Raw genomic sequence first — 26,129 nt, forward strand, 5'->3', positions numbered from 1 at the left:
TTGATTTTCTCAAAAAAGGGTGTTGAGCCAAAATATCTAAGAGAACTTCGTTTTAAGTTGTATACAAGCCACCTGCCACGGTTGGCCGTGTCTGAGGCCTTCCCCTTATAAGATTCTAAAAAGCTTATGCGACAGAATTTGGTGCACTTCTAGCAGCAGATTAATTATCGTAGATGGCTTGAGCAACGAAGGGTACCTAGAGACTGGAAGAAAGCGCATTTCATTCCCGCCTTTAAAAAGGGACGTAGGACAGATGCCCTTAATTAGAGATCTCTATCGCTGACACGTCAATATGTTGTAGGATTATGGAACATGTTTTACGCTGAAAAATTAAATCCTTGTTGCAGAAAGAAAACATGTTCTATAAAAATCAACATGGATTGCGCAAAAAGAGATCTTGCGAAACTCAGCTCGCTCTGTTCCTCCATGAGATCCACAACGCCGTAGACAATGACGCTCATGATGATGCTGTGTTCCTTGGCTTCAGGAAGTCATTTGATACCGTCTTGCATTGCCTTTTAATGAAAAAAATGCGAGCTTACGGAGCATCGGAGCAGAATTGCGATTGGATTCAAGACTTTATTGCAGACCGAACTCAACACGTCGCTCTTAGCGGAACAAAACTGACACAATTAAAGGTAATTTCCGGAGTATCCCAACGAAGTGTAATAGGACCGTTACTGTTTACAGTGTATATAAATGAGCTAGTGGAAAGCATGGGCAGCTCTTTAAGACTGTTCGCAGATGATGGAGTTGTCTATAAGAAAGTAGCAAAGCCAGAAAACAGTATCGATTTGCAAAATGACCTTCAGAGGATTGATTAATGGTGCGGGCTATGGCAGTTGATCCTGACCGTAAATATAAATGTAACGTATTGCGCATAAATAGGAAAAGAAAGTAGCTATTATATAACTACACTGTTCATGAAAAACTGCGGGAAAGAGTATATACCGTAAAATACCTTGAAGTAACTGTCCGTAGCGACCTTAGTGGTATGACCACATAAAACAAATAGTGGGAGGAGCAGATGCCAGACTCAGGTTGATAGGAAGAATCTCAAAGAAATGTAACTCATCCATGACGGAAGTGGCCCACAATGATCTTGTTCGCACATTTGGGATCCTTACCAGACAGGACTGACAGAAGACAGAGAGAAGGTCGAACGAAGAGCGGCGAAGGGGATCAGTTATTTGTACAAAAAATACCCTCCGCCACACACCGCGAGTTGGGATGCGGAGTGTATATGTAGACGTAGATACCGAAGCATATTCACCACCGAGGTGATGCATACAAAGTGACTGTACACAGCCATTAACTGGATATCGAGCGCCCACTTGAATTAACTACTGTACTAATTCCTTAACCGTTTAACCACCTCATTAATATGATTTTCTACTGGATGAAGTGTCGTTTATTTATTAGATCTGGTCTTTTCATCGTCAAAAGATAAAATTCGGATCAGAAGATGTTGCAGTTTACGGTGTTCCCTTGCGTTACTCGATGTTATCTTTACACTGAGGAGACAAAAGTCATGGGATACCTGCTAATATCGTATCGTAACTCCTTTTACGCAGCGAAGTGCAGCAGCTCGGCCAGGCATGAACTCGACAAGTCGTTGAAAAGTCCCCTGCATGAATATTAAGCCAGGCTGCCTCTAAAGCTGTCCATAATTGCGAAAGTGTTGCCGGTGCAGCATTCTGTGCACGAACTGATTTCTCCATTATGTCCTACAAATATTCGATGGGATTCATGTCAGACGATCTGGCTGGCCAAATCATTAACTTCATGTGTGCAAAACGTTCTTCAAACCAGTGGTGAACAATTGATGCCCGGTGACATGGCGCATTGTCATCCGTAAAAATTACATCGTTGCTTGGGAACATGAAGTCCCTGAATGGCTGCAAATGGTCTTCACGTAGTCGAGCATAACCATTTCCAGTCAGTGATGGTTATAAGTTGGTCCAGAGGACCCAGTCCGTTCCATGAAAACACAACCCACACTATTATGGAGACACCTTCAGCTTGCGGAGCGCGCTGTTGACACCTTGGATCCATGACTTTATGGGTCTGCGCCACACTCGAATCCTACCATCAGCTCTTACCAACTGAAATCGGGACTGATCTGACCAGGCCATGGCTTTCCCGTCGTGTGGAGAGACGCTGCAGGCGATGTAGTGCTGTCAGCAAAGGCACTCGCGTCGGTCGGCTGCTGCCATGGAGCACTAACTCCAAATTCCGCCGCATTGTCCAAACGGATAGGTCTGTTGTACGTTCCACATTGATTTCTGTGGTTATTTCACGCAGTATTGCTTGTTAGCACTGACATCTACGCAACTCTCGATCGTTAAGTGAAGGCGGTCGGCCACCGCGTTGTCTGTGCTGAGAGATAATGCCTGAAACGTGGTATTCTCGCACACTCTTGACACTGTCGATCTCAGAATATTGAAATCCCTAACGATTTCCGCAATGGTATGTATCATGCGTCTAGCTCCACCTACCATTCCACGTGGAAAGTCTGTTAATTCCCGTCTTGCGGCCATAATCACGTGGAAAACTTTTTCACATGAATCACCTGAGTAAAAATGACAGCTCCTCCAATACACTGACGTTTTACACCTTGCATACGCGATACCCTCTGCGAATGTGCGTATCGCTATCCCATGACTTTGGTCATCTCGGTGCATATTGTCGACGACATCCCGTGTGTGATTTGCTTCCTCTTACTAATCCAGTCTGGTCTTCATGACGTAACATCATGCCTTAGTGTGAGAGACCTTGATCACACTGCTTCCGCAGTGGTACCATTGAATTTTTCTTGTAATACTATGAAGAATCCATTCCCCCACCATGTTCCATCAAACCTATCAACACGTGCCTTAAGCAATTCCAGAAAAAAGAATGCAGATGTTTTCGGGAAAAAGAAATCTGTTCAAAAATTACTGCTGTCTGCTCCCGCAGTTTATTAATTAATTACTCGTGACCCTTGTATGCATTGAGATAACCTTTTATTCAGGAAACTAGCCTTACCTCCAGCTGGAACAATAATTGCTAACACAGTCTGCGTGATCCAGACTCTGCACTGTAGATTCGCTGTCCGACGAAATTACCTCACGTACGGCAACCGAAACTTCTCTCAGAGCCGGATCAAGTCCCGCTCCCTACTGTATTCCTTTAGCGGCATGTCGGTCAACAGTCTCTAATTGACGCTTGGGACGGGGCCTGAGAGCCTCTGCTGCCATAAGATTCACATCGCTTACTGTCTCCACTTAACCGTTAACTGGTTGCAGTTCAACGCCCATCGACGTCTCAAGAGAAAAGTCTCGAGATGGTAATTAATAGTTTGTGGATAAAGTCACTTGAACATCTGTGAAGACCACACAGTTTATTGTTGTTTCAACAAACTTGGTCAGATCGATTCTCATTACCATAGACTTCTACGTCCTAAGTAATACGACAAAACGTTTCTGGTGTCTACAAGTAAAGCGCTCGTTTTCTGAAATCTCGCTTGATTGCCTTAAGTGTCCTTCGTCACTTCCGCTGTTCGGGCGAGAAATCGAAACAACTTCCCTCTCGCTCTTCTCACCGAAGTAGTTTTTTCCGCAGACACTGTGTACGACACTCTCGTCTTCTATATAACAATACTCCTTAATCTGATTTTGTCCATTATAAATCTTTTTTTACGGCTGCGACTCTGAAAACAATGGATTTGTTTATAAATAACTTTTCTATTACCAGTCATGATTTTATTTTATTCATATTTTACATGACACGTTTCGGGAAATGATTCCCATTTTCAAGTGTGCATTTCTTTATACTCTGCCATTTTTACGTAATGTTTGTGTGAGGTTCTGCTTTGTTTTGTTCACTTCACTGGAATATATATGTAGATAGTGACTAAATCTGGAAGAGCTGTAAGTACAAGTTCTTCTAAATTCCGCCACTAACTACATATGAAAATCGATAACCAGCTAACTGTGCTTCATTGTGGTTTCGTCGTTATAGTATTGTGGACGATTTGGAACCTTTCCACAGCCAGCTAGACTCATCTTAGGCAAATCAAAATTCTCCTAATGATAGCCCAACTAGAGAAGATGCTTAGCAATACGAGATCCAGCAGAAGTCGAAGTTATCGAGTGGCATGTTTTCGGCTGCCACGTATCATACCAAACTTCATATACGGAAACTCTCGCTATGATTGAAAATATAGCCTATCGCCTATACAGTAGTGCATACAATCTGTAGCGTTGTCCTCGCCTCCAAAAATGACGCCCTCTAACATCAAGCACTGTCAACCGTCAAGAAGGTCTCTGTGTAGTAATGTTTCATTCTATTTAACAGGGAATCCAGGGATAGGGCGTCATACCCAGTTGTAGTGCACGTGACTGAACATAATCTCCTCGGACGAATACTTTCTTTACGTGTATACGGGTCTACTTAAGGGACGTCTCTCACTAGCTGTCGATATCTTGGTCTTTGCGTCAAGTGAGTTGAGGTTCCTTCGCGATTGTAACTGATCAGTTGTTGCAGACACAGTGTTGCGAAAACAGACAGCAGCGAACACAGTGCAGTATGGCGGTTACGTTCGCAACAGACCAGTCAACGCTATTGCTGAGGTGGGAACCAGTCATTAATTCAAGCTGCCTGTTGTACAATATCACCCCTTCATTTCTAGCCGTGACTCGTATTTTGCTAGTAGCTATTTTCCATCGTTGCAAAGGAAAATTTAAACGGTGGTATGGTATGTGCAAAACGGCGTTCTTTTACGTGACAGTTTTTAATTGATGGTAGCTTAGCCATCCCATATTACAGTGAACTAATTTTCCGATTGTTTATGGTAGTTTTGATACTGTGATGGTGCGACCTAACATTTACATTTCCATAAGAAACAACTTTGCTGTTTAAAGGATATTTGCTGACCAGGTTTCTGTTCCATTTATTTGTTTCAGACTGACGAATTTTGCACCTCTGACATCAACTTTATGTATAGTATGTAACCAGGAATGTCGTGTATTCTAATCTTTAGCCGCTTATCCAAAGACCCCAAGTTCGATACTTTAATTGGTTGTAAGATCTTACGGGGCCAAACTGCTTAGGTCAACGGTCCCAAAGCTTACACACTACTTAATCTAACTTAAACTAACTTACGCTAAGGACAACACACAAACACACCCATGCCCGAGGGAGGACTCGAACCTGCGACGGAGGGAGCCACGCGAACCGTGGAAGGCGCCCTCGACCGCGCGGCAGTTCAATACTACCAAACTCTTTAATACTGAAAACGTTCTGGGATAACTGAGTTGTCAATGAAAGGAGTAGTAGAGCAGAAGAATTATAGAGAGATCAAAGATGGAAAGAATATAAAATTATCGAGATTATTGACGGTAATATGTACGGAAAGATAAAAAGACTGGAAGCGGGGAGATTGATCCCAAACCTGACGAAAGACTCATCAGACTTATGATGAATACCTCCTGTTATTTATACACGACATCACCGTGCAGAATGCCTACCATAATCCATTTCTGTGTATTATACAACGTATAGACCAGAACCACTGTGCTCTCTTGAAGACTGCACTCGAAGAATGAGCTTTCTCTTTTCTACACTTATCTGTTGATTCAAATATTCTCCCAGTCACTCATGCACCCATTTAGCTTCCTGGTATGGTCTGAGCAGCTTTCATTCTTCTGCTTGACAATAGCATCATGCACCGCGTTCTACGTCACCTTTGAAAAGTTTAATTTAACTTAAAATGACAAACGAAAAAGTCTGTATTTGTGCACTAAATACCAAATCAGAGAATGTAAAACTGCAAAGGAATTTTAGTATTTTGTTCCAATGGGAAAGAGTATTGTCAACTAAGCATTGTATGTCAGAAGACAGCCATATTAAATGACAATTCTTTAATTTCTAATTGCAATTAAACTGTCTAGCTTGTTTCGGTTTGTCTACTAGACGCACAAGTTTTTTTTCTCCCCCCTTTGAACGTACAGTGCATGAAACGCGAATGTAGACACGATTATAAACTTATCTTCGAAGACCCTTAATTTATCACGGATGTTTGTTGTTGTGGTCTTCAGTCCTGAGACTGGTTTGATGCAGTTCTCCATGCTACTCTATCCTGTGCAAGCTTCTTCATCTCCCAGTACCTACTGCAACCTACATACTTCTGAATCTGCTTAGTGTATTCATCTCTTGGTCTCCCCCTACGATTTTTATCCTCCACGCTGCCCTCCAATACTAAATTGGTGATCCCTTGATGCCTCAGAACATGTCCTACCAAATGGATATCATTTCTCAAATTTTTATTGCGCCGCTTTTTGTTTTGTCTGATTGTTTGTGAACCGATATTGCTTCTTAAAATGAGAGGTATATCAGGATCCGAAAATCTCACTTATTGCACAATTCTACGTCAAATACTACTCAAAATAAAATTATTTTCACTATTCAATTCACTTACCACGTAAAAATGCGATTTAAACGACCATTTTATATGTTGAATTAGAGTACATCCAACAGTACGGCTTTCCATACTTGTGAAGCGCTCCCACATTGTTCCGTTGCGTTTTAATCGTGGGCAGTCAGGCTTATATTACCAGCATGCGCTGAGCTGCTGCGCAGGCCGCAGTGCCCCTGTAACCCGCACGGGCAGTTGCTAGTAAACAAAAGTGCTGGCCAAGTTCCTATCTGATGCCTTCTCTCCCGCCGGCTGAACACTGTCTGGAAGCGGCGACTTCTTCATTCATCTTTAGACTGGTTGACTCACCGTTTCCGTCTTCCTCCTTTGCCTGTCCATCTAGTAGATGTTTGTGACGCCTTTCATCTTCATATTCAACTCGCACAACCTGTGTTGTGGAAGGCACGACAGCTGCAATTTGAGTAGTTTTAGACACTGTAAGTAAGTGACTGTCTCAGTAAATAAGCTAGAGCAGCGCCAAAGTAAAAGTGTCAAACGCTTGGTTTTGTAAGTTTGAAGAAGCGTGAAGATCATAAAGAGCAAACAGATATGAAGGCTACACGTGAATTAGGATGGACAGTCTTGCCTTTAAAGACGAAAGCAAGCTCTCAGTCCCCGCGATGTGCTGTTTGATGTTCCTTAACCAACTTCTCGTGGTGTGATGGGAAGGATATTGCAGTTGTACATTTGCAAAAACCTTAAGTCAGGAAACAAGAGACTTATTACCCAATGTATCCAGTTCAATAAATAGAACAGTGCAACTTCCATACGATATGTGTGTTTTCACGTACTACATAATTGTACATTTTAACGGATGTCTAAGTAACATCAACTTTGAGATCGTTGTTAAGCAAACGAGGTAGTAACAACACGGGTTGTAAAATACCAGCCAAAGGCTCCCATCCCTTCCTCATATAGAATGGGCGTCTTTTTTCGAAGGATCCTTCTTTTTCATTTCACTGAACACATTCTTTGTTACGGACTGGTTTTTGTTAATGTAATAAGGCAAACTTGGTTCAGAGGAGCTCTCCTGCCCATTTGGCACATTTTACTCAGTGATGTTGCATCTGACCCACCAGTACGAATTTTTGTTTCTAAACTGAAAACTATTTTGTTAACACGAGAAGCTAGCTAGGTATCAGTACTGTTCACGAAGGGTGAGGCAGATACTGCCCGCTGATGTTTGCAGCAGCCTCACGATTCGGGCCGCAACGTTGAGATCCGTGCTGTGACACACAGCGGTCCACTGTCGAGCCACACGTTGATGTGATCAGTGCGGATGAGCTAACGGGTGTAGAGCACAGGCGTTGCTGCTAGGATGTCGATTTAATTATCATTTCATTCTAGAGAAGCTGCACGGTCATCAGTGGTATCTGTTCTTTCGGGAACAGACACTACCTTCATAATTATACAGTTAAAATATGGCTACCCGGCCATTGATCTTCTTGTGCGAACGCACACGCTATGTCGCAAATCGTACGGGACTTGGTAAATTAATCTGCCACGAGTAATGAGTGTGATGGGCAAACATCTATTAGGCGCACTACGAAAGTAGTGGTGTGGACATGTTGGGAATGTGGGTCTCACGGGGAGCGTGCAAGGGATAAGTCCCTGCAGAAGCACTATCCTCTGTGCCCTCGGTGGCTCAGATGGATGCCGGCACGGTAGCTCAGCGTGTTCAGTCAGAGAGCTGATTGGCCTCTGTAATAAAAAACTGAGTGGAAGGATCAACATACGAACTTGACCGGATGTCATATGACGTCCGAAACGACCAAACACGACGATAAAAAAAAAAAAAAAAAAAAGTATGGAGCGTCTGCCATGTAAGCAGGAGATCCTGGGTTCGAGTCCCAGTCGGGGCACACATTTTCAACATGACCCCAATGATGTATATCAACGCCTGTTTGCAGCTAGGGTGTCGATTTAAATATGATTTCATTCTAGAGAAGCTGCACGGTCATCAATGGTATCTGTTATTTCGCAAACAGATACTACCTTCATATACAATAATTCTGTTATTCCACCCTCGAACAGCGTGCTGAAGTATCTTTCCGTGCGATCTCTGATTTCCCTTATTTTATTATGATTGTTCTCCCTAGGTAGGTCGACGTCAAAAATGTTTTCGCATTCGGAGGAGAAAGTTGGTGATTGAAATTTCGTGAGGAATCCCGCCGCAACGAGAAACGCTTTTGTTTTAATATTATGCACCGCAAATCCTGTATTATGTCAATGACACACTCTTCTCTATTTTGCAGTACTACAAAACGAACTGCCCTTTTCTGAACTTTTTCGATGTACTCCGTCAATCCTATCTGGTAAGGATCCTACAACGCGCAGAAGTACTCCAAAACAGGACGAACGAGCGTAGTGTAGGCAGTCCCTTTAGTAGGTTTGTTGCATCTTCTAAGTGTTTTGACAGTAAAACACAGTCCTTTGCCCGCCTTCACCACAACATTTTCTGTGTGGTCTTTCCAATTTAAGTTATTCGTCATTGTAATTCCTAGGTATTTAGTTGAATTTATGGCCATTAGATTTGATTGATTTATCGTGTAACCGAAGTTCAACGGATTCCTTTTAGCACTCATGAGGATGACCTCACACTTTCCATTATTTAGGGTCAGTTCTTAAACGTCGTTCTCATATAACAAAAGCACGCACCTGTTCGACGTTTCCATCGGTTTTTGAAGTTGAGCGAAGTTCATCTTCAACATGTTCTGGACCTTCCAAAAATGATTTGTGCCAGGAAAAACTTGTGCTCGTTGTAAGCAATGTACCCCATAGGCATGTTACAAATTTTTGAAGGGCACACTCGCGGATTCTCCAAGTTTAAAACAAATCTTTATGCAAAACGTTGCTCTAAATTCCGCTGTTCCATTTTCGTAACACATAACAAAAACACAACTTCATTGGTGACGCTCTCAAAAATCACGTGATGGCTGTCAGGAGCTGAAACGCGGACTAAGCGTCTGGAAGGGATGAATACACCGTTCTACACGAGTAGACCAACACAGCGTTGCCAAATCTCTCGCAGTGTTATCAGTCTCATTACATTGAGACAAGTCGTATAATCTATCGTAGATCCCTCAGACAATAAACCGTGACCAGTGGATGACAGAAAGTACAGTTCACAATCGTATACAAGATCGGTAGCAGAAGTGATTCACTGAACTGCCACCCAGTATTAGATCAAACATAGAGAGATATTGCGAACAGAATGAACTACTCAATGCCATTCGCACGGTTTTCGGAAACATCGATTGTGTGACACTCAGCCCGTACTTTTCTCACATGACGTAAACCAACTGAAAGCCATGGATCAAGGCAGTCACGTACAGGGTGTTTCAAAAATGACCGGTATATTTGAAACGGCAATACAAACTAAACGAGCAGCGATAGAAATACACCATTTGTTGCAATATGCTTGGGACAACAGTACATTTTCAGGCAGACAAACTTTCGAAATTACAGTAGTTACAATTGTCAACAACAGATGGCGCTGCGGTCTGGGAAACTCTATAGTACGATATTTTCCACACATCCACCATGCGTAGCAATAATATGGCGTAGTCTCTGAATGAAATTACCCGAAACCTTTGACAACGTGTCTGGCGGAATGGCTTCACGTGCAGATGAGATGTACTGCTTCAGCTGTTCAATTGTTTCTGGATTCTGGCGGTACACCTGGTCTTTCACGTGTCCCCACAGAAAGAAGTCACAGGGGTTCATGTCTGGCGAATAGGGAGGCCAATCCACGCCGCCTCCTGTATGTTTCGGATAGCCCAAAGCAATCACACGATCACCGAAATATTCATTCAGGAAATTAAAGACGTCGGCCGTGCGATGCGGCCGGGCACCATCTTGCATAAACCACGAGGTGTTCGCAGTGTCGTCTAAGGCAGTTTGTACCGCCACAAATTCACGACAAATGTCCAGATAGCGTGATGCAGTAATCGTTTCGGATCTGAAAAATGGGCCAATGATTCCTTTGGAAGAAATGGCGGCCCAGACCAGTACTTTTTGAGGATGCAGGGACGATGGGACTGCAACATGGGGCTTTTCGGTTCCCCATATGCGCCAGTTCAGTTTATTGACGAAGCCGTCCAGGTAAAAATAAGCTTCGTCAGTAAACGAAATGCTGCCCACATGCATATCGCCGTCATCAATCCTGTGCACTATATCATTAGCGAATGTCTCTCGTGCAGCAATGATAGCGGCGCTGAGGGGTTGCCGCGTTTGAATTTTGTATGGATAGAGGTGTAAACTCTGGCGCATGAGATGATACGTGGACGTTGGCGTCATTTGGACCGCAGCTGCAACACGGCGAACGGACACCCGAGGCCGCTGTCGGATCACCTGCTGCACTAGCTGCGCGTTGCCCTCTGTGGTTGCCGTACGCGGTCGCCCTACCTTTCCAGCACGTTCATCCGTCACGTTCCCAGTCCGCTGAAATTTTTCAAACAGATCCTTTATTGTATCGCTTTTCGGTCCTTTGGTTACATTAAACCTCCGTTGAAAACTTCGTCTTGTTGCAACAACACTGTGTTCTAGGCGGTGGAATTCCAACACCAGAAAAATCCTCTATTCTAAGGAATAAACCATGTTGTCCACATCACACTTGCACGTTGTGAACAGCACACGCTTACAGCAGAAAGACGACGTACAGAATGGCGCACCCACAGACTGCGTTGTCTTCTATATCTTTCACATCACTTGCAGCGCCATCTGTTGTTGAAAATTGTAACTACTGTAATTTCGAAAGTTTGTCCGCCTGAAAATGTACTGTTGTCCCAAGCATATTGCAACAAACGGTGTATTTCTATCGCTGCTCGTTTAGTTTTTATCGCCGTTTCAAATATACCGGTCATTTTTGAAACACCCTGTAGATGCAGTATTTCTCGATTTTCGAAATGCATTTGACTCAGTACCATACTTACGCTTATTATCAAAAGTACGATCGTAAGGAGTAGCCAGCGAAATGTGTGATTGGAGTCAGGACTTTTTTTTTTTTTTTTTTTTGTTTTTAAGGAGGATGCAGCGTCTTGTATTTGATGGAGAGTCATCGCAGATGTAGAAGTAACTTTAGATGTGCCCCAGGGAAGTGTGTTGGGAACCTTGCTGTTCATCTGTTCATGTTGTATATTAATGACATTGCTGACAATAGTAACCTAATACGTTCGCAAATGATGTAGATACCAATTATGAAGTACTATCCGAAAAAAAAACTGCCCAAGTATTCAGCCGGATCTTGATAAGATGTCAAAGTGGTGGCAACTTGTTCAGAAATGTGAAATTGTTCACTTCACAAAACGAAAAAACGTAGTGTCTTGTAACTACAGTATCAGCGAGTCACAATAGGAATTGGCCAACAGATACAAATGCCTGGGTGTGAGAATCTGCGGGTATGTGGGAGAGAACGATCAGATGCACACAGTCATAGGTAAAGCAGGCTGTAGATTTCAATTCGTTGGAGAGTATTATAGAAATGCAATCAGTCTGGAAAAGAAATCTCTTATAAATAGTGTGACCCATCCTAGATTATTGCTCAGTTTTGTGGGACCTCTGCCAGATACGACTAACATGGGTTACTGAAAGTAGCCTATACAGGGAAGGAATCATAAAGTGTCATAAGTTCGTTTGGTCCGTGTGAGAGTGCCCCGTAGGTGCCGAATGATCTGTGCTTGCAGATGCTTGAATATGGACACAAATTATACCGAGGGAGCGTACTTCTCAAAATTTCAAGAACCAGCTTTAAACGATGAAATGGAACATGCAACAACTTCCCCCTCATACCGCTTTCGTAAAGATCGTGAGGATAATATTACATTAATTACATCGCGCACACAGGCATTAAAAAAAAAAGACTGTCATTCTTCTCGCGCTCCGTATCGGAATAGAAAGGAAGAAGCCTCAGCAACTGGTACTGTGGAAAGTATCCTCTCCCATGCTCCTCACAGTATTCTACATTGTATGTATGTGTCCGAGAAAATGTGGCCCTACTTAGTACACTGACGACATAAATCACCACTTGTTCTAGATCTGCAGCACATGGGAATCTAAAATCAAGAGAAGCTTCTTAGTAACTAGCAAAAAAATTCAAGTGGCCGTTGAGAAGTTCCCAAATGAAACGTGAACAAAACCCAAAGATATTTTGCAGCCCGGCAAGAAGTGGATGATCCGCAGAGCTCTTTACAGATAAAGGATTGAGTTGGAAGGTGAACGGTGCACCTGGAGAACTGGCTTTTACCAGTCATCACTGGCTTCTGAAAACAAGGTGAACTGAAAGTCACAGTTCACCAGCACTGCTGTAGCTCGTGCCCCTCAAGAGTCAGGATGAATAGTCGCCAGCGATAAGGAATTGTCGGCTGTATAATTATACCCCTGATAGTCTTGTACATGTAGTTCGTCGGTGAGAGCGGAATTCTTTGTGACTGAGACACCAAACCAATCGTATTGGTTAAACTATTGATTCTGCAGAAACGTAGAGGAAAAAGTTCATTTGTTGTTATAAATGATACTAAACTTCTTACTGTGTGTTTTCTATAATACTTCAGCTAGAAAATGCCAGATACAGCGTCACACAGTGAAGAGCAGTGAATCAAATGTGTCTACACTGCTGATAAATTCTGTGTTGTTTTAATCATCGGTTAGATACAATCTTCTAGATTCCAGAACGTTACCCAGTTTGTTGAATCAAATGGTGGGAATTAAAAGTAATCCACACGTTTTTAAGGATAGACGAACTCCAGCTTCCACATGGAAATACGCTCTAAGGACACCCCCTCCCCCAAAAAAAAGAAAAAAAAACATCATGAAGGAATAATCGGTAAGGGACGGATATCTGTAGATATGAACATGTGCAGACAAACAGATGATTACAATTTCAGAAACATTGGATGATTTATTCAACAGAAAGAGCTTCACAAATTGACCAAATCAATAACGCGTTGGCCGACCTTTGGGCCTTGTGCAAGCAGTTATTGATTGACGGAGTCGTTGGATGTCTTTCTGAAGGATATCATGCGCAATCCTGTCCAGTTGTCACGTTAGGTCATCAAAATCCCGAGCTGGTTGAAGTGCCGTGCCCACAGTGCTCCTAACTCTCTCATCTGTGGAGAGATCAGGTGACATTGCTGGCCAACACAGGGTTTGTGAAGCACAAAGACCAGCAGTAGAAACTGTCGCCGTGTGCGGGCAGGCATTATCTTGCTGAAATATAAGCCCAGAATGGATTGACATGAAGGGCAATAAAATGGGGGATAGAATATCATCGACGTTCCGCTGTGCTGTAAGAGTGTCGTAGATGACACGAGTAGGGGTCCTGCTATAAAAAGAAAAGGCAGCCCAGACGTTGTCGGGCTGTATGGCGAGCGACAGTCAGGTTGATACAGCACTGCTGTCTGGAGCTTCCCTAGACACGTCTTCGCTAGTCGTCGAGGCTCAGTTCTAAGCGAGACTCATCAGTGAAGGCAATTCTACTACATTCAATGAGATTCCAAGTCGAACGTGACGAACAGCCAGCAAGTGGGCGTGTTGGTGTACAGAGGTGAGTGGTATTCGGCGCAAGGGGCGCCGTGGACTCGGACCCCTTTCTGCGAGCCGCCCATTAATAGTCCTTGCGATCACTGAAGCACCAGTTGCACGTCGGATCTATCGATGATGATGATGATGATGATGAATCCGGGGCTTTGAGTGCGTCTCTAACGATTGCTCGATCCTCATGTTCTGTTGTGTCTCTGGGTCGACCGCTTCCTGCCTGACACGTTGTTCGGCCGTGGTTCACCTGTATATCGGTTTGTGCACAATTTGCGTAACTCCTTCAAGGCGCGTCGTTTTTTTTTTCTTTTTTCTTAGAACATACCTAGAAGTATAGATATATTAAGAACCACAGGGTTAGGACATTACATGGATTAGAGTGCTCTTGCTATATTTGCATTTATTGAAAATGGCTTACTGGCTAATGATTTCCTTACATTGACAATGTTTGATATATAATATTTGTTGCGCTTAATCTGACGTGAAAGAAAACTAAACATTACCAAAGTTTTTTGGTATTTTTCATTAATGGCAAATCTTTTATCTTATATATTTATACAATAGCATAACGTATTTGTGTTTGCGGAATTACATATAGGATTTTTTCGCATTCTTGGATGCATTTACATATTCTGCACTATTAGAACAGAGTTCATGAGGTACGTTAGTCACAGCACGAGCGTTATATGGGACACCAGACGTAGCAAATTGTTTCATCAGTCACTGGGAGGTAGTGTTCTTAGTTATTATATTGCATCTCCTACATATTTCGGAAATAACTCTTTTGTAGCTTGTCTGTGTACAGCTAGATACAGTTCCTATTTTTATAAATACATATCGAAGTTACTATTTTTATAGAAAAATATCAAAATTGCAATTTTTAAGGATACATATCCATAAGAGAGAGTGATTCACCAAAGTAGCTTTAGTTGATAACAAACCCCCATGACGTACGAAGTTCCCCATGGAACTAAGTAAATTTCAGATTGATGTTCCGTGTAATTTTATAAATCGACGATATATGTCAGGGAAAGCTCTGTGGATAAACAGTATAACTGATGTAATTTCTTTCCGCGTAAGTGCTCAGTGTAAAACGGTATGGCACTTTCAAAGAATAAATACATTTATATTCACATTTAGTTTCGTCAACACTGAAAGAAGACCAGTTCGAAGTTTATACGTTCTTTGTTTACATTTTGGCTGTGTCATTAACGGCAGAACATTTGTCATGTAAGTGAAGCTTTCATGGAATAGCCGTGTTTTTGCTCGCAGCAACTCTTTTAATTAAGATTGGCAGTGACTTCCAGTACTGTTCTGAAGGAGTAACGAAACTGGCATCACGAGATTGATGAATTTCAGAGTTTCATTACAGTTCTGGAGAAGTAACGAAACTGGCATCACGAAATTGGTGAGTTTCACTTATGAAAGTCTGTGTTGTACTTGCAAAATGCCTTGAAGAAAAAGAGACGACTTAAGTAAGGAGTTGTATATTCACGGCATCAGAGGCTATTGTATTGTGACCATCAAATCTTGAACGGCACTCCAGGTGTCACCCGCGTCGTTTAGGTTGAGCATCGCTTCAGGATGTCCTAGTGGCGTTAGTCCTGGGGATGATGTCGCGGTGAGCGACCCAGTGGGGCCAGGTCTGGATCTCCTGGTACAGGCGGTCGCCGGGGCACTCCGTGTCCCTCACTTGGCGGTGACCGACCAGCTTGTACGTATCGCTTATGGAGCCTCTGGCGACTCCACAGCGGATCAAGGACCAGGCCAGCTCCAGCATATCGTGCGTGGGCAGCTCAGCTGCAACGGTCAAGAAAATAGCTAATCAGGTGAAATCGAAACACCATATGCATTAATTTTATGCTACACTGCCTTTGCCTCCTCCCTGCAGTATCTTTTCCTTTCCCTCTTCCCCCACCCCTCCATCCCCACCCACCACTCCCTCCCGTCCGTTCACTACTAACCACTACTATACAATCCAAACACTTTCTGTGTCCTATCCATCCATCTCCACCAAAGATAGATACTGATTTAACAAGACCCGCCACCCTCGCACAATGTTGCCCCGCAGTATTTCGTCCAGTGCTTACCGAGTGGAGCAGTATTAAGTGGAGGGATCAACCGAGCTCCACCCAGCACACACGGCCGCACATACAAGAGCGGTGCAGGGGGAGAAGTGGCACGTACAGGGAGGCCGACAAAATTACAGAGACTATTCAGAGATAACTTCAAAGTATTCTGATATAAGGGATACGCGGTCTCCGTTGACGCGTTTCAGAGTAGTTGTATTTTATTTAGTTTCTTATCCCCGTTAGTCTTTGCATATGAAACGAGCAAATGTCGCTGGTATGAGCTGCATGTCTTGCAGGGAAACAAACTTATTCCGGTCACCCACTCAACTTGCTGATGACAACAGTAATGCCACTTTACTCCTTGTCCACACGCATTTAGTGTGCTCCGTCCTGTCTCGGGTTTCTGTTTTTCCGACAGCATCCGTTGATCGTTAACAGTGACACGCAGCAGTATGGACAGATTTACCGGCGGAGAGTTGGCCGATATCCACCCCCTGCGTGGGTCCACTTACAGCAGCGGAAGGGCGTCACTGCAACGCTGTGCTGAACTGTTCCCGGTACCTCTGTGCGAGAGGCTCCGTTACGTTAGTGTGTGGCGTACGTCTTAGACTATTTTATTTTTGTGGAGGTGTTTTCACAGCAACAGAGGTATTGGGGTAACAAACCGAAGGAATTACATTTCCACTATTTAGTCTGTAACGAGCCACTGGAGACCGCGTGTCCGTTATATCAGAATACTCAGAAAATATCCCTCAACTACTGCCGAAAAATTGGACGGAATTCGGGTCACGAGCGCAGGAGAGGCGCTGTAGGCGATGTCGTGCTTTTAGCAAAGACACTCGCATCGGTCGTCCGCTGCCACAACCCATTAAGGCCAGATTTCGCCGCACTGTCCTAACGGGTACGCTCGTCGTAGTCACGCATAGATTTCTGCGGTTATTTCACGCAGTGTTGCTTGTCTGTTAGCGCTGACAACTCTACGCAATCGCCGCTGCTCTAGGTCGTTAAGTGAAGGCCGTCAGCCACTGCGTTGTCCGTAGTGAGAGGTAATGCCTGAAATTTGGTATTTTCGACGCGCTCTTGACACTGTGGATCTCGGAATATTGAATTGGCCAATGATATCCGCAACGGAATGTCCCGTGCGCCTACCTCCAACTACCATTCCGCTTTCAAGTCTGTTAACTCCCGTCGTGCGGCCATAATCACGTCGGAAACCTTTTCACATGGATCGCACGACTACAAATGACAGATCTGCCAATGCACTGCCCTTTTATACCTAGTGTACGCGATACTGCCGTCATTTGTACATATGCATATCGCTGTGATATGACTTTTGTACCTAGGTATATATATGAGGGTAATAAAACGCAGTAACCAAACAGTGCCATCGAAGTGTCTACTGTTGAAGGCTTCTGTTGGCAGCAACCAGACAGATAACACTACCGGTCTGCAGTCTTCAGATTCAGCAGTGGGGAGTACCGATACCAAGCTACCACAGTGCGGACACTAACGAGGCGACTGTAGACAGTAGAGAACTTAGACCAATCGTCTGACGACGAGAGGTGCGGGGGGGGGGGGATGTAGATCCCCTTCCGCCCGGAGAGCTGGCAGCCGAAAACCGTCATTTGTGCTTCGGCGGAAGCACAAGTCTTAGGAGTCACCGATGACCCTTTCCGGTGTAGTGGGAGACGTACTGAAGATCCCCGGTGGACTACAATTAATATCTTCACTGATTTTTTTGATACAACGAACAACGCACAACTCAAGTCAAAGCATTCTGTAATGGCTGCCGCGCAATTGTTTGCTCAAGATGGCAGCGTCGCAAACGAGGCAGACCACGCCAGATCCTTATTGTTACCTTACGGAATCATAATTCAAAAAAACCCGCCACGCCAACCTAAAATTGATACGTTAAACTTCCCTCACAATGGCTGTAATGAGGAGTGGGAGGAGCACGCTAATGCTCAGTAGCTGCCGTCCGGTCGCTGAACACCCACGTTAGACAACTAAAGGATGAAGCATCTTGTAATGAAACAGACTACAGTTGAATAAAAGTATGTAGTTAACGATGTATTATTTTGAGTATATCATTAATTTCGAAGGACATTAAACGCCACGTTCATAAATTCTAAATTGCATAACATTTTCATAACATAGTATCGTCTGCAAACTGAGAACTGTGAAAGAGATACCGACTTTCTTACTTTTAACCATTACATCTGTGTCTGTGGTAACGTTCACGTATCCGTTAGTGTAAATGATTGTACCTTCTCGAACCTTCGCTTGCTGTTGGTATGTAGGATCAGCAGTAGCGATCAGTGAACAGGACATAGTTCTATGCAATAATCAGAAAGCGTACTACATATAATGCCGGAATGCCTTTAGAGAGAACATTTTTTGAAAATGTGTTTTTAGTGTGAGAAAAGAAGGCATTCTTAAAGAGCAATAAAATGTACTGTAGAAGAGCTGAGCTGGCCTATCAACTGGACGGACACAACCAGTGAGCCATTGCTGGAAAAAAGAGTGCTCCAGTCCCGCAGAGCTGCAACTATACAAGGAATAGCCTCCGCCTCTGTTACACGACACATATCAAAACGGTGGTTCATTTCGTGGCACACACGAAGCACCTAGTGTCTCGTCATCATCGAATTCACAGCTTCAACAATGCAATATCGCAGTCTCTCAAGAGTGTCAAGCATAGGGGGGATAAAAACGCGGTCTTTTACGTAACCACGCAGATAAAAGTCAGAAGGACTGAGGTCTGAAGACATGCGAGGCCACCTGCCATGAACTCCGTCTTCTGCTCCTCCTCTCCCAAAAGTCCTGGCATGGGGCCATTCATGCAACGTCGGACGTGCGTGGAGAAATTCTCTTCCTGCCCCCTGCCCCCCCCCCCCCCACCTCCTTCGCCTGTCACTCTTGAAAGTCTGCGACATCGCATTGTTGAAGCTGTGAATTCGATGACAAGAGACCAGGTGCTTCGTGTGTGCCATGAAACGAACTGCAGTTTTCATACATGTATATGTCGTATAACACATGGTGCTCACACTGAACGTATAACAATTTGAACTTCTCTCTTTCCAGAAGCGTTGAATTGTTTCTATCTCTCGTAGTTTGGAAGCAATAAATGTTTGAAATCTGTTCCTTCTTTTTGAATATCCCTGTATGTCGGCTGTAAACTGTCAAGCCGTCTTCGGTGGGAGCTGTAAAGACTACGTTTATTTATTTCGAACCTGTTTTTTTCTCCAAGTCATTCGAGTTTTCGTCTAACAGAAGTGCTGGTTAGTACCTCCCTAATACTGGTCATTTTCTATAATGTTAACCACCTTATATTTATACACACATCAAAGTGTGTAACAAAATGTCTGTCTGTGAACAATAATACGTGGACACAGCACCCTGGGGGACGTGGTAAAATTAAACGCGTATGAACACATGACAAAGTGAAAACAAATACAGGGCATTTGTCTTACATACACTCCTTATTCTTATACATAAATCCTGTTTATAGATAGTTGTTATTGTTGTTGTTGTTGTTGTTGTTGTTGTCTTCAGTCCTGAGACTGGATTGATGCAGCTCTCCATGCTACTCTATCCTGTGCAAGCTTCTTCATATCCCAGTACCTACTGCAACGTACATCCTTCTGAATCTGCTTGGTGTATTCATCTCTTGGTCTCCCTCTACTATTTGTACCCTCCACGCTGCTCTCCAGTACTAAATTGGTGATCCATTTATGCCTCAGAACATGTCCTACCAACCGATCCCTTCTTCTGGTCAAGTTGTGCCACAAACTTCTCTTCTCCCCAATCCTATTCAATACTTCCTCATTACTTATGTGATCTACTCATCTGGTCTTCAGCATTCATCTGTAGAACCACATTTCGAAAGCTTCTATTCCCTTCTTGTTTAAACTATTTATCGTCCATGTTTCACTTCCATACATGGCTACACTCCATACAAATACTTTCAGAAATGACTTCCCGACACTTAACTCTATACTCGATGTTAACAAATTTCTCTTCTTCAGAAACGCTTTCCTTGCCATTGCCAGTCTACATTTTATATCCTCTCTACTTCGACCATCATATTATTTTGCTCCCCAAATAGCAAAACTCATTTACTACTTCAAGTGTCTCATTTCCTAATCTAATACCCTCAGCATCACCCGATTTATTTCGACTACATTCCATTATCCTCGTTTTGCTTTTGTTGATGTTCACCTTATATCCTCATTTCAAGACACTGTCCATTCCGTTCAACTGCTCTTCCAGGTCCTTTGCTGTCTCTGACAGAATTACAATGTCATCGGCAAACCTCAAAGTTTTTATTTCTTCTCCAGGGATTTTTATTCCTACTCCGAATTTTTCTTTTGTTTCCCTTACTGCTTGCTCAATATACCGATTGAATAACATTGGGGAGAGGCTACAACCCTGTCTCACTCTCTTCCCAACCACTGCTTCCCTTTCATGTCCCTCGACTCTGATAACTTCCATCTGGTTTCTGTACAAATTGTAAATATCCTTTCGCTCCCTGTATTTTACCCCTGCCACATTCAGAATTTGAAAGAGAGTATTCCAGTCAACATTGTCAAAAGCTTTCTCTAAGTCTACAAATGCTAGAAACGTAGGTTTGCCCTTCCTTAATCTATTTTCTAAGATACGTCGTAGGGTCGGTATTGCCTCACGTGTTCCAACATTTCTACGGAATCCAAACTGATCTTCCCCGAGGTCGGCTTCTACTAGTTTTTCCATTCGTCTGTAAAGAATTCGTGTTAGTACTTTGCAGCCGTGGCTTATTAAACTGATTGTTCGGTAATTTTCACATCTGTCAACACCTGCTTTCTTTGGGATTGGAATTATTATATTCTTCTTGAAGTCTGAGGGTATTTCGCCTGTTTCATACATCTTGCTCACCAGATGGTAGAGTTTTGTCAGGAATGGCTCTCCCAAGGCCTTCAGTAGTTCCAATGGAATATTGTCTACTCCGGGGGCCTTGTTTCGACTCAGGTCTTTCAGTGCTCTGTCAAACTCTTCACGCAGTATCGTATCTCCCATTTCATCTTCACTTACATCCTCTTCCATTTCCATAATATTGTCCTCAAGTGCATCGCTCTTGTATAGACCCTCTATATACTCCTTCCAGCTTTCTGCTTTCCCTTCTTTGCTTAGAACTGGGTTTCCATCTGAGCTCTTGATGGTCATGCAAGTGGTTCTCTTGTCTCCAAAGGTCTCTTTAATTTTCCTGTAGGCAGTATCTATCTTACCCCTAGTGATACTCGCTTCTACATCTTTACATTTGTCCTCTAGCCATCCCTGCTTAGCCAATTTGCACTTCCTGTCGATCTCATTTTTGAGACGTTTGTATGCCTTTTTGCCTGCTTCATTTACTGCATTTTATATTTTCTCCTTTCATCAATTAAATTCAATATTTCTTCTGTTACCCAAGGATTTCTACTAGCCCTCGTCTTTTTACCTACTTGATCCTCTGCTGCCTTCACTACTTCATCCCTCAAAGCTACCCATTCTTCGTCTACTGTATTTCTTTCCCCCATTCTTGTCAATTGTTCCCTTATGCTCTCCCTGAAACTCTGTACAACCTCTGGTTCTTTCAGTTAATCCAGGTCCCATCTCCTTAAATTCCCACCTTTTTGCAGTTTCTTCAGTTTTAATCTACAGGTCATAACCAATAGATTGTGGTCAGAGTCCACATCTGCCCCTGGAAATGTCTTACAATTTAAAACCTGGTTTCTAAATCTCTGTCTTACCATTATATAATCTATCTGATACCTTTTAGTATCTCCAGGGTTCTTCCATGTATACAACCTTCTTTCATGATTCTTAAACCAAGTGTTAGCTATGATTATGTTGTGCTCTGTGCAAAATTCTACCAGGCGGCTCCCTCTTTCATTTCTTAGCCCCAATCCATATTCACCTACTACGTTTCCTTCTCTCCCTTTTCCTACTGTCGAATTCCAGTCACCCATGGCTATTAAACTTTCATCTCCCTTCACTATCTGAATAATTTCTTTTATCTCATCATACATTTCATCAATTTCTTCATCATCTGCAGAGCCAGTTGGCATATAAACTTGTACTACTGTAGTAGGCATGGGCTTCCCGGAGATCCGAATGGGGGACTATTTTACCTCCAGAATATTTTACCCAAGAGGACGCCATCATCATTTAACCATACAGTAAAGCTGCATGCCCTCGGGAAAAATTGCGGCTGTAGTTTCCCCTTGCTTTCAGCCGTTCGCAGTACCAGCACAGCAAGGCCGTTTTGGTTAACGTTGTAAGGCCAGATCAATCAATCATGCAAAGTGTTGCCGCTGCAACTACTGAAAATGCTGCTGTCCCTCTTCAGGAATCACACGTTTGTCTGGCCTCTCAACAGGTACCCCTCCGTTGTGGTTGCACCTACGGTACGGCTATCTGTATCGCTGAGGCACGCAAGCCTCCCCACGAACGGCAAGGTCCATGTTTCATGGGGGGTATAGTTAGTTAAAGCACAAGAATGTGACAATTATATTTGACTGCAACATTTTACACATCTAAAAAAGGGGAAGGAAAAGAAAAACCAGAAGATACGTTACATATTCGTTAATTCTTCTCAATATACACAAATAAAATGAAAAGTGTACTACTCTGGCTGTTTTAAGGTATAAAATTTCTCTGCAGCAAAAATTTTGCAGTATTTGCTCCACTTTAAGTGATTGTCAGTACATATTGCCTGTCATTGAGAGTTCTTTGTATCTTCGCCTACAGACCAGTGAGTTTTTACATCGTCTCCACCTTCCGCGAAACATTACCAACACTACCAATTTAGTTTTGGGGTATCCATAGTGCGAATAGCATTACTGAATTTAATTGGTGCCAAAACTTTTGTTTGTTCTAAGTAACAATTTGAAAATCCGAATAAAAGAAGATAGTCAACTTTGACTAAACTGGTAATGCTCCGAACCAAGATATTCTGTGTTGACGACAGATTGAGATTAACAAGAAACGTTATCCAATGCACAAAAGGCAATTCCAAAACTCGTGAGCCCAAGCTGAGTACCCAAGCGCCAGAAAATAAAATGAACGGTGCCAGCACGTCACACTAACGTGACACGTCACACGACTGAGTCGACAAATAGCGGCGCGAGAGCTGTCTGAAAGCTGCTCAAGAACTGTCCCGGAAATTACAGGAAGCTAATAAAGAGGGAGCTAGTAAAATTGCGATAACACGCTCTTCGCTGTTTAAAGTGAAGTAAATGCCTCTCCATATACGTGTGATGCTGCAAAGCGAGGCTACACCGGGACCACGGGGAGAGTTTGAAATCCAACCGGAGCAAGTCGGGCGCTCCGTCGGAAATGGTGCAATAGGTGGGAATGGCTGCGTGATCAATACTTCAGCCTTATTTATTTCTAGCATTACCTGCAGCGTTAAGATATTTGGGAGCTAGCACTTTGCAATTTACCGAGAGACAGAAAAACTGAGTACTCACTCCTGTAGTCGCCGATGAAGCTGATACCGACGCTCTTGAAGTTGTAGGTTGGAGAGTGTGCGCCGACCGTGTCCCATCCGCGGCCGACGTACACTCGATTGTCGCCTCCCACGATGAAGCTGCAAGCCAGAGCAGAGGCATGGAAAATCGCTGTAACAGAGTTGGCTACTGATTTGCCGGCTTTGTGCCGGTGTCGGACTGTGAACTTGGTATCAAAGCACCTGTAGCGACCAGGTCCGTGACAGTAACAACCAAATTTTGACGTTAAATTTTCGGTACATCCACTCCCCTACCTGTGGTAAAGTATCCGTTACTAATTACTGATAGTCATTACGTACGACACATTTAACTTATATTACCGCTGAGCATGCGCTGCTATTTGTTAACAAAGGAAGAACGGTGATGAATAAGGAGCTTCCGCCACATCTTCACTTTCACAGGATCTATTCGTCTTTCTGTATCACACGATCGATTTGACGACCGTATGCGTCTACTACAACCTAGAACAGCAGTAGAGATTGCCCTACTTCTGCCCGAACAACGGTGGATCATGCGATGTTAAGCTGTCGTGACGCAGCTCGTGCACTGCTTAAAGATCGCACATTGTGTCCAGCATTCTCAGCAATGGAAACACTAACTTCTTCGAATGCTTGTGGAGGAGTTGCCCGTCGGCCTCTCTCGGGAGCAGTTCGCCAGTTAAGTCGAACTTCCGAATCGTGTTTTTCAACTTCTGTGTGGAAAGAGGACCTGCCCGTATTCCTGTAGTTCGTCAGTACTCGCGGAGGGCAGCAGCTCTATTGCCGCTGTGTTGATAGAACAGCTTCACGAGCAAAGCCCTGCTCACCTTGTCCAGATCAGTGTTGACTGTCAGCAACTGTAATGCACACTGATGCCTGTGTTTCAACTCTTAAGTCACCGTACCAGGACCGGCGCCTTCAGACAACTCGTGACAGTAACGCTGCTAACAACGTACATCCTGCAGCGCACACTCCGAACGTCATTGATATTAAGTTCGGCACCCATATCGTATATAGTTTTCCCTCTCTTAAGTATCGAAAGATCAGTTATAACTACCCTGTATACATGGCACGTCACAATTAAAGGGCCACTTTTTTGAAACCCCGTCACTTTCTCCCGTCGCGTCGCAGAAGTTCGAAATTTTGCTAGAAGGTGCCTACAACCTTCCTCTGCAATGGTGCTCTGCGACTTCACCCTCAGACTCGGCGACGCTTCAAACAGCAAGGAGTCGACACATGGAGGGAAAGAAGGGCCAGAGTTCAGAAGGTGTAAGGTGAGTTAATGATGTCACATTCGCAGCAAATTCCACCTCAATTCTGACAGAAGCCACCGTGGACGTGTCACACGATAGGAAGGCCGTCCCACCCCCCAATTATCTACATCTCACTCTTTGTCTTCACGCCTGTGCGATGAAGATCAGAACCGCGAAGCCCAGCGTTGAAATCGGGCACTTTTTTGTGGTTGGCAAAAGAAAACACTTCAGACGCACCGCCGCTCCGAATCAACGTGAAGAGGCTTCAGCGGGTGGCACAAGGGGCGTCGGTGAAATCACACCTTCCATTGAAGAGTCGGTTCCCTAACATTTAGCGGTCGAAAACTACAGCTGGCAGTGTGATGAGTAACAGGACGACGTTCTTGACAACCTGTGACACTGCTGACACCCTCCACACAATTCAAGGCGTCTCTGAGAACATCGTGGGTCAACAACCGCATTGAAGGTGGTCGCACCCCTTTGCAGTGTAGGGCGACCGCATTTTTTTTATGGTATAAAGTGTAGGAATACTAGGAACCGTGCAAAACGATTCGACGAGCAGCAAAGGTTGGTTATGCTTTTTCAAACCTTCTGTTTCGCTCCATCCTGGGTCACGATCATGACGGAGTGCGACATGGACAAGCACGTGATTGAAAAGCACAAAGTGTCCCTCTAAGACGCCCTAGTTTGTCACCACTCTCACTGCCACCTGCACACCTTTGATAGGCATTTGAAAAATGTCGTTGTACAACAGACACGCGTTCAGTGATGACTATGTGCCCGCAGGATAGACAACTTTATTGACACAACCTCAGCCGAGCGTCACTACATCGCTACTTTAGCACCTGCTAGCTGCATACGAAATCTGAGGGGTCGAAAGCGTTGCCTATCCCGCCGGAGCGTAGTCTTCGGTCAATGAATTTCTCTGTGCAGTGGCATTTTTACAGTGCGCACGAAAGGATTGCAACCCCACGATGTCCTTAGAGTAGGGCTGAATCGTCCGGGAAAGATGACGTGGGGGGGGGGGGGAGTCGTCACCAATTTCGAACGTTGTCAAGAACGTCGTTCTGTTGCGCATCGCAATGCGAACTGTCGTTTTCTACAGCGAATAAATGAACGCCGCCCCCCATGGAAGATGTGGTTTCACTGACGTCTTCTATGCCACCTCCTGGATTCATTTCGTGTCGAGTTTGAGCGGCGCAGTGTCTGAAATGTTTTCCTCGCCCCCCCCCCCCAAAAAAAAATAAGAAAACCGCTTGTTTTCAACGTTGAGCGCCGCGGTTGTGACGTACATGGGAGAGGCTTCAAAA

General features: G+C 43.9%; 2 protein-coding genes across 5 annotated transcripts in view; one reads left to right on the forward strand and one right to left on the reverse strand.

Moving 5' to 3' along the window:
* The window catches only part of LOC126101165 (trichoplein keratin filament-binding protein), a 796,043-nt gene that overhangs the window by 297,149 nt on the left and 472,765 nt on the right, over nt 1-26,129 (forward strand). The window lies entirely within an intron of this gene.
* LOC126101167 (peptidoglycan-recognition protein LC-like) overlaps nt 14,374-26,129 on the reverse strand; it is a 63,915-nt gene continuing 52,159 nt past the window's right edge. The window contains exons 5-6 of the mRNA XM_049911865.1: nt 23,550-23,668; nt 14,374-15,790 (exon numbers count right to left, since the gene is read on the reverse strand). Coding sequence (XP_049767822.1) covers nt 15,570-15,790; nt 23,550-23,668 — 340 coding nt within the window. The 3' untranslated portion in view covers nt 14,374-15,569. The remainder of the gene's footprint in view (nt 15,791-23,549; nt 23,669-26,129) is intronic.

This window comes from Schistocerca cancellata, chromosome 9, assembly GCF_023864275.1.
Source record: "Schistocerca cancellata isolate TAMUIC-IGC-003103 chromosome 9, iqSchCanc2.1, whole genome shotgun sequence".
In the NCBI taxonomy this organism is placed as follows: Eukaryota; Metazoa; Arthropoda; class Insecta; order Orthoptera; family Acrididae; genus Schistocerca; species Schistocerca cancellata.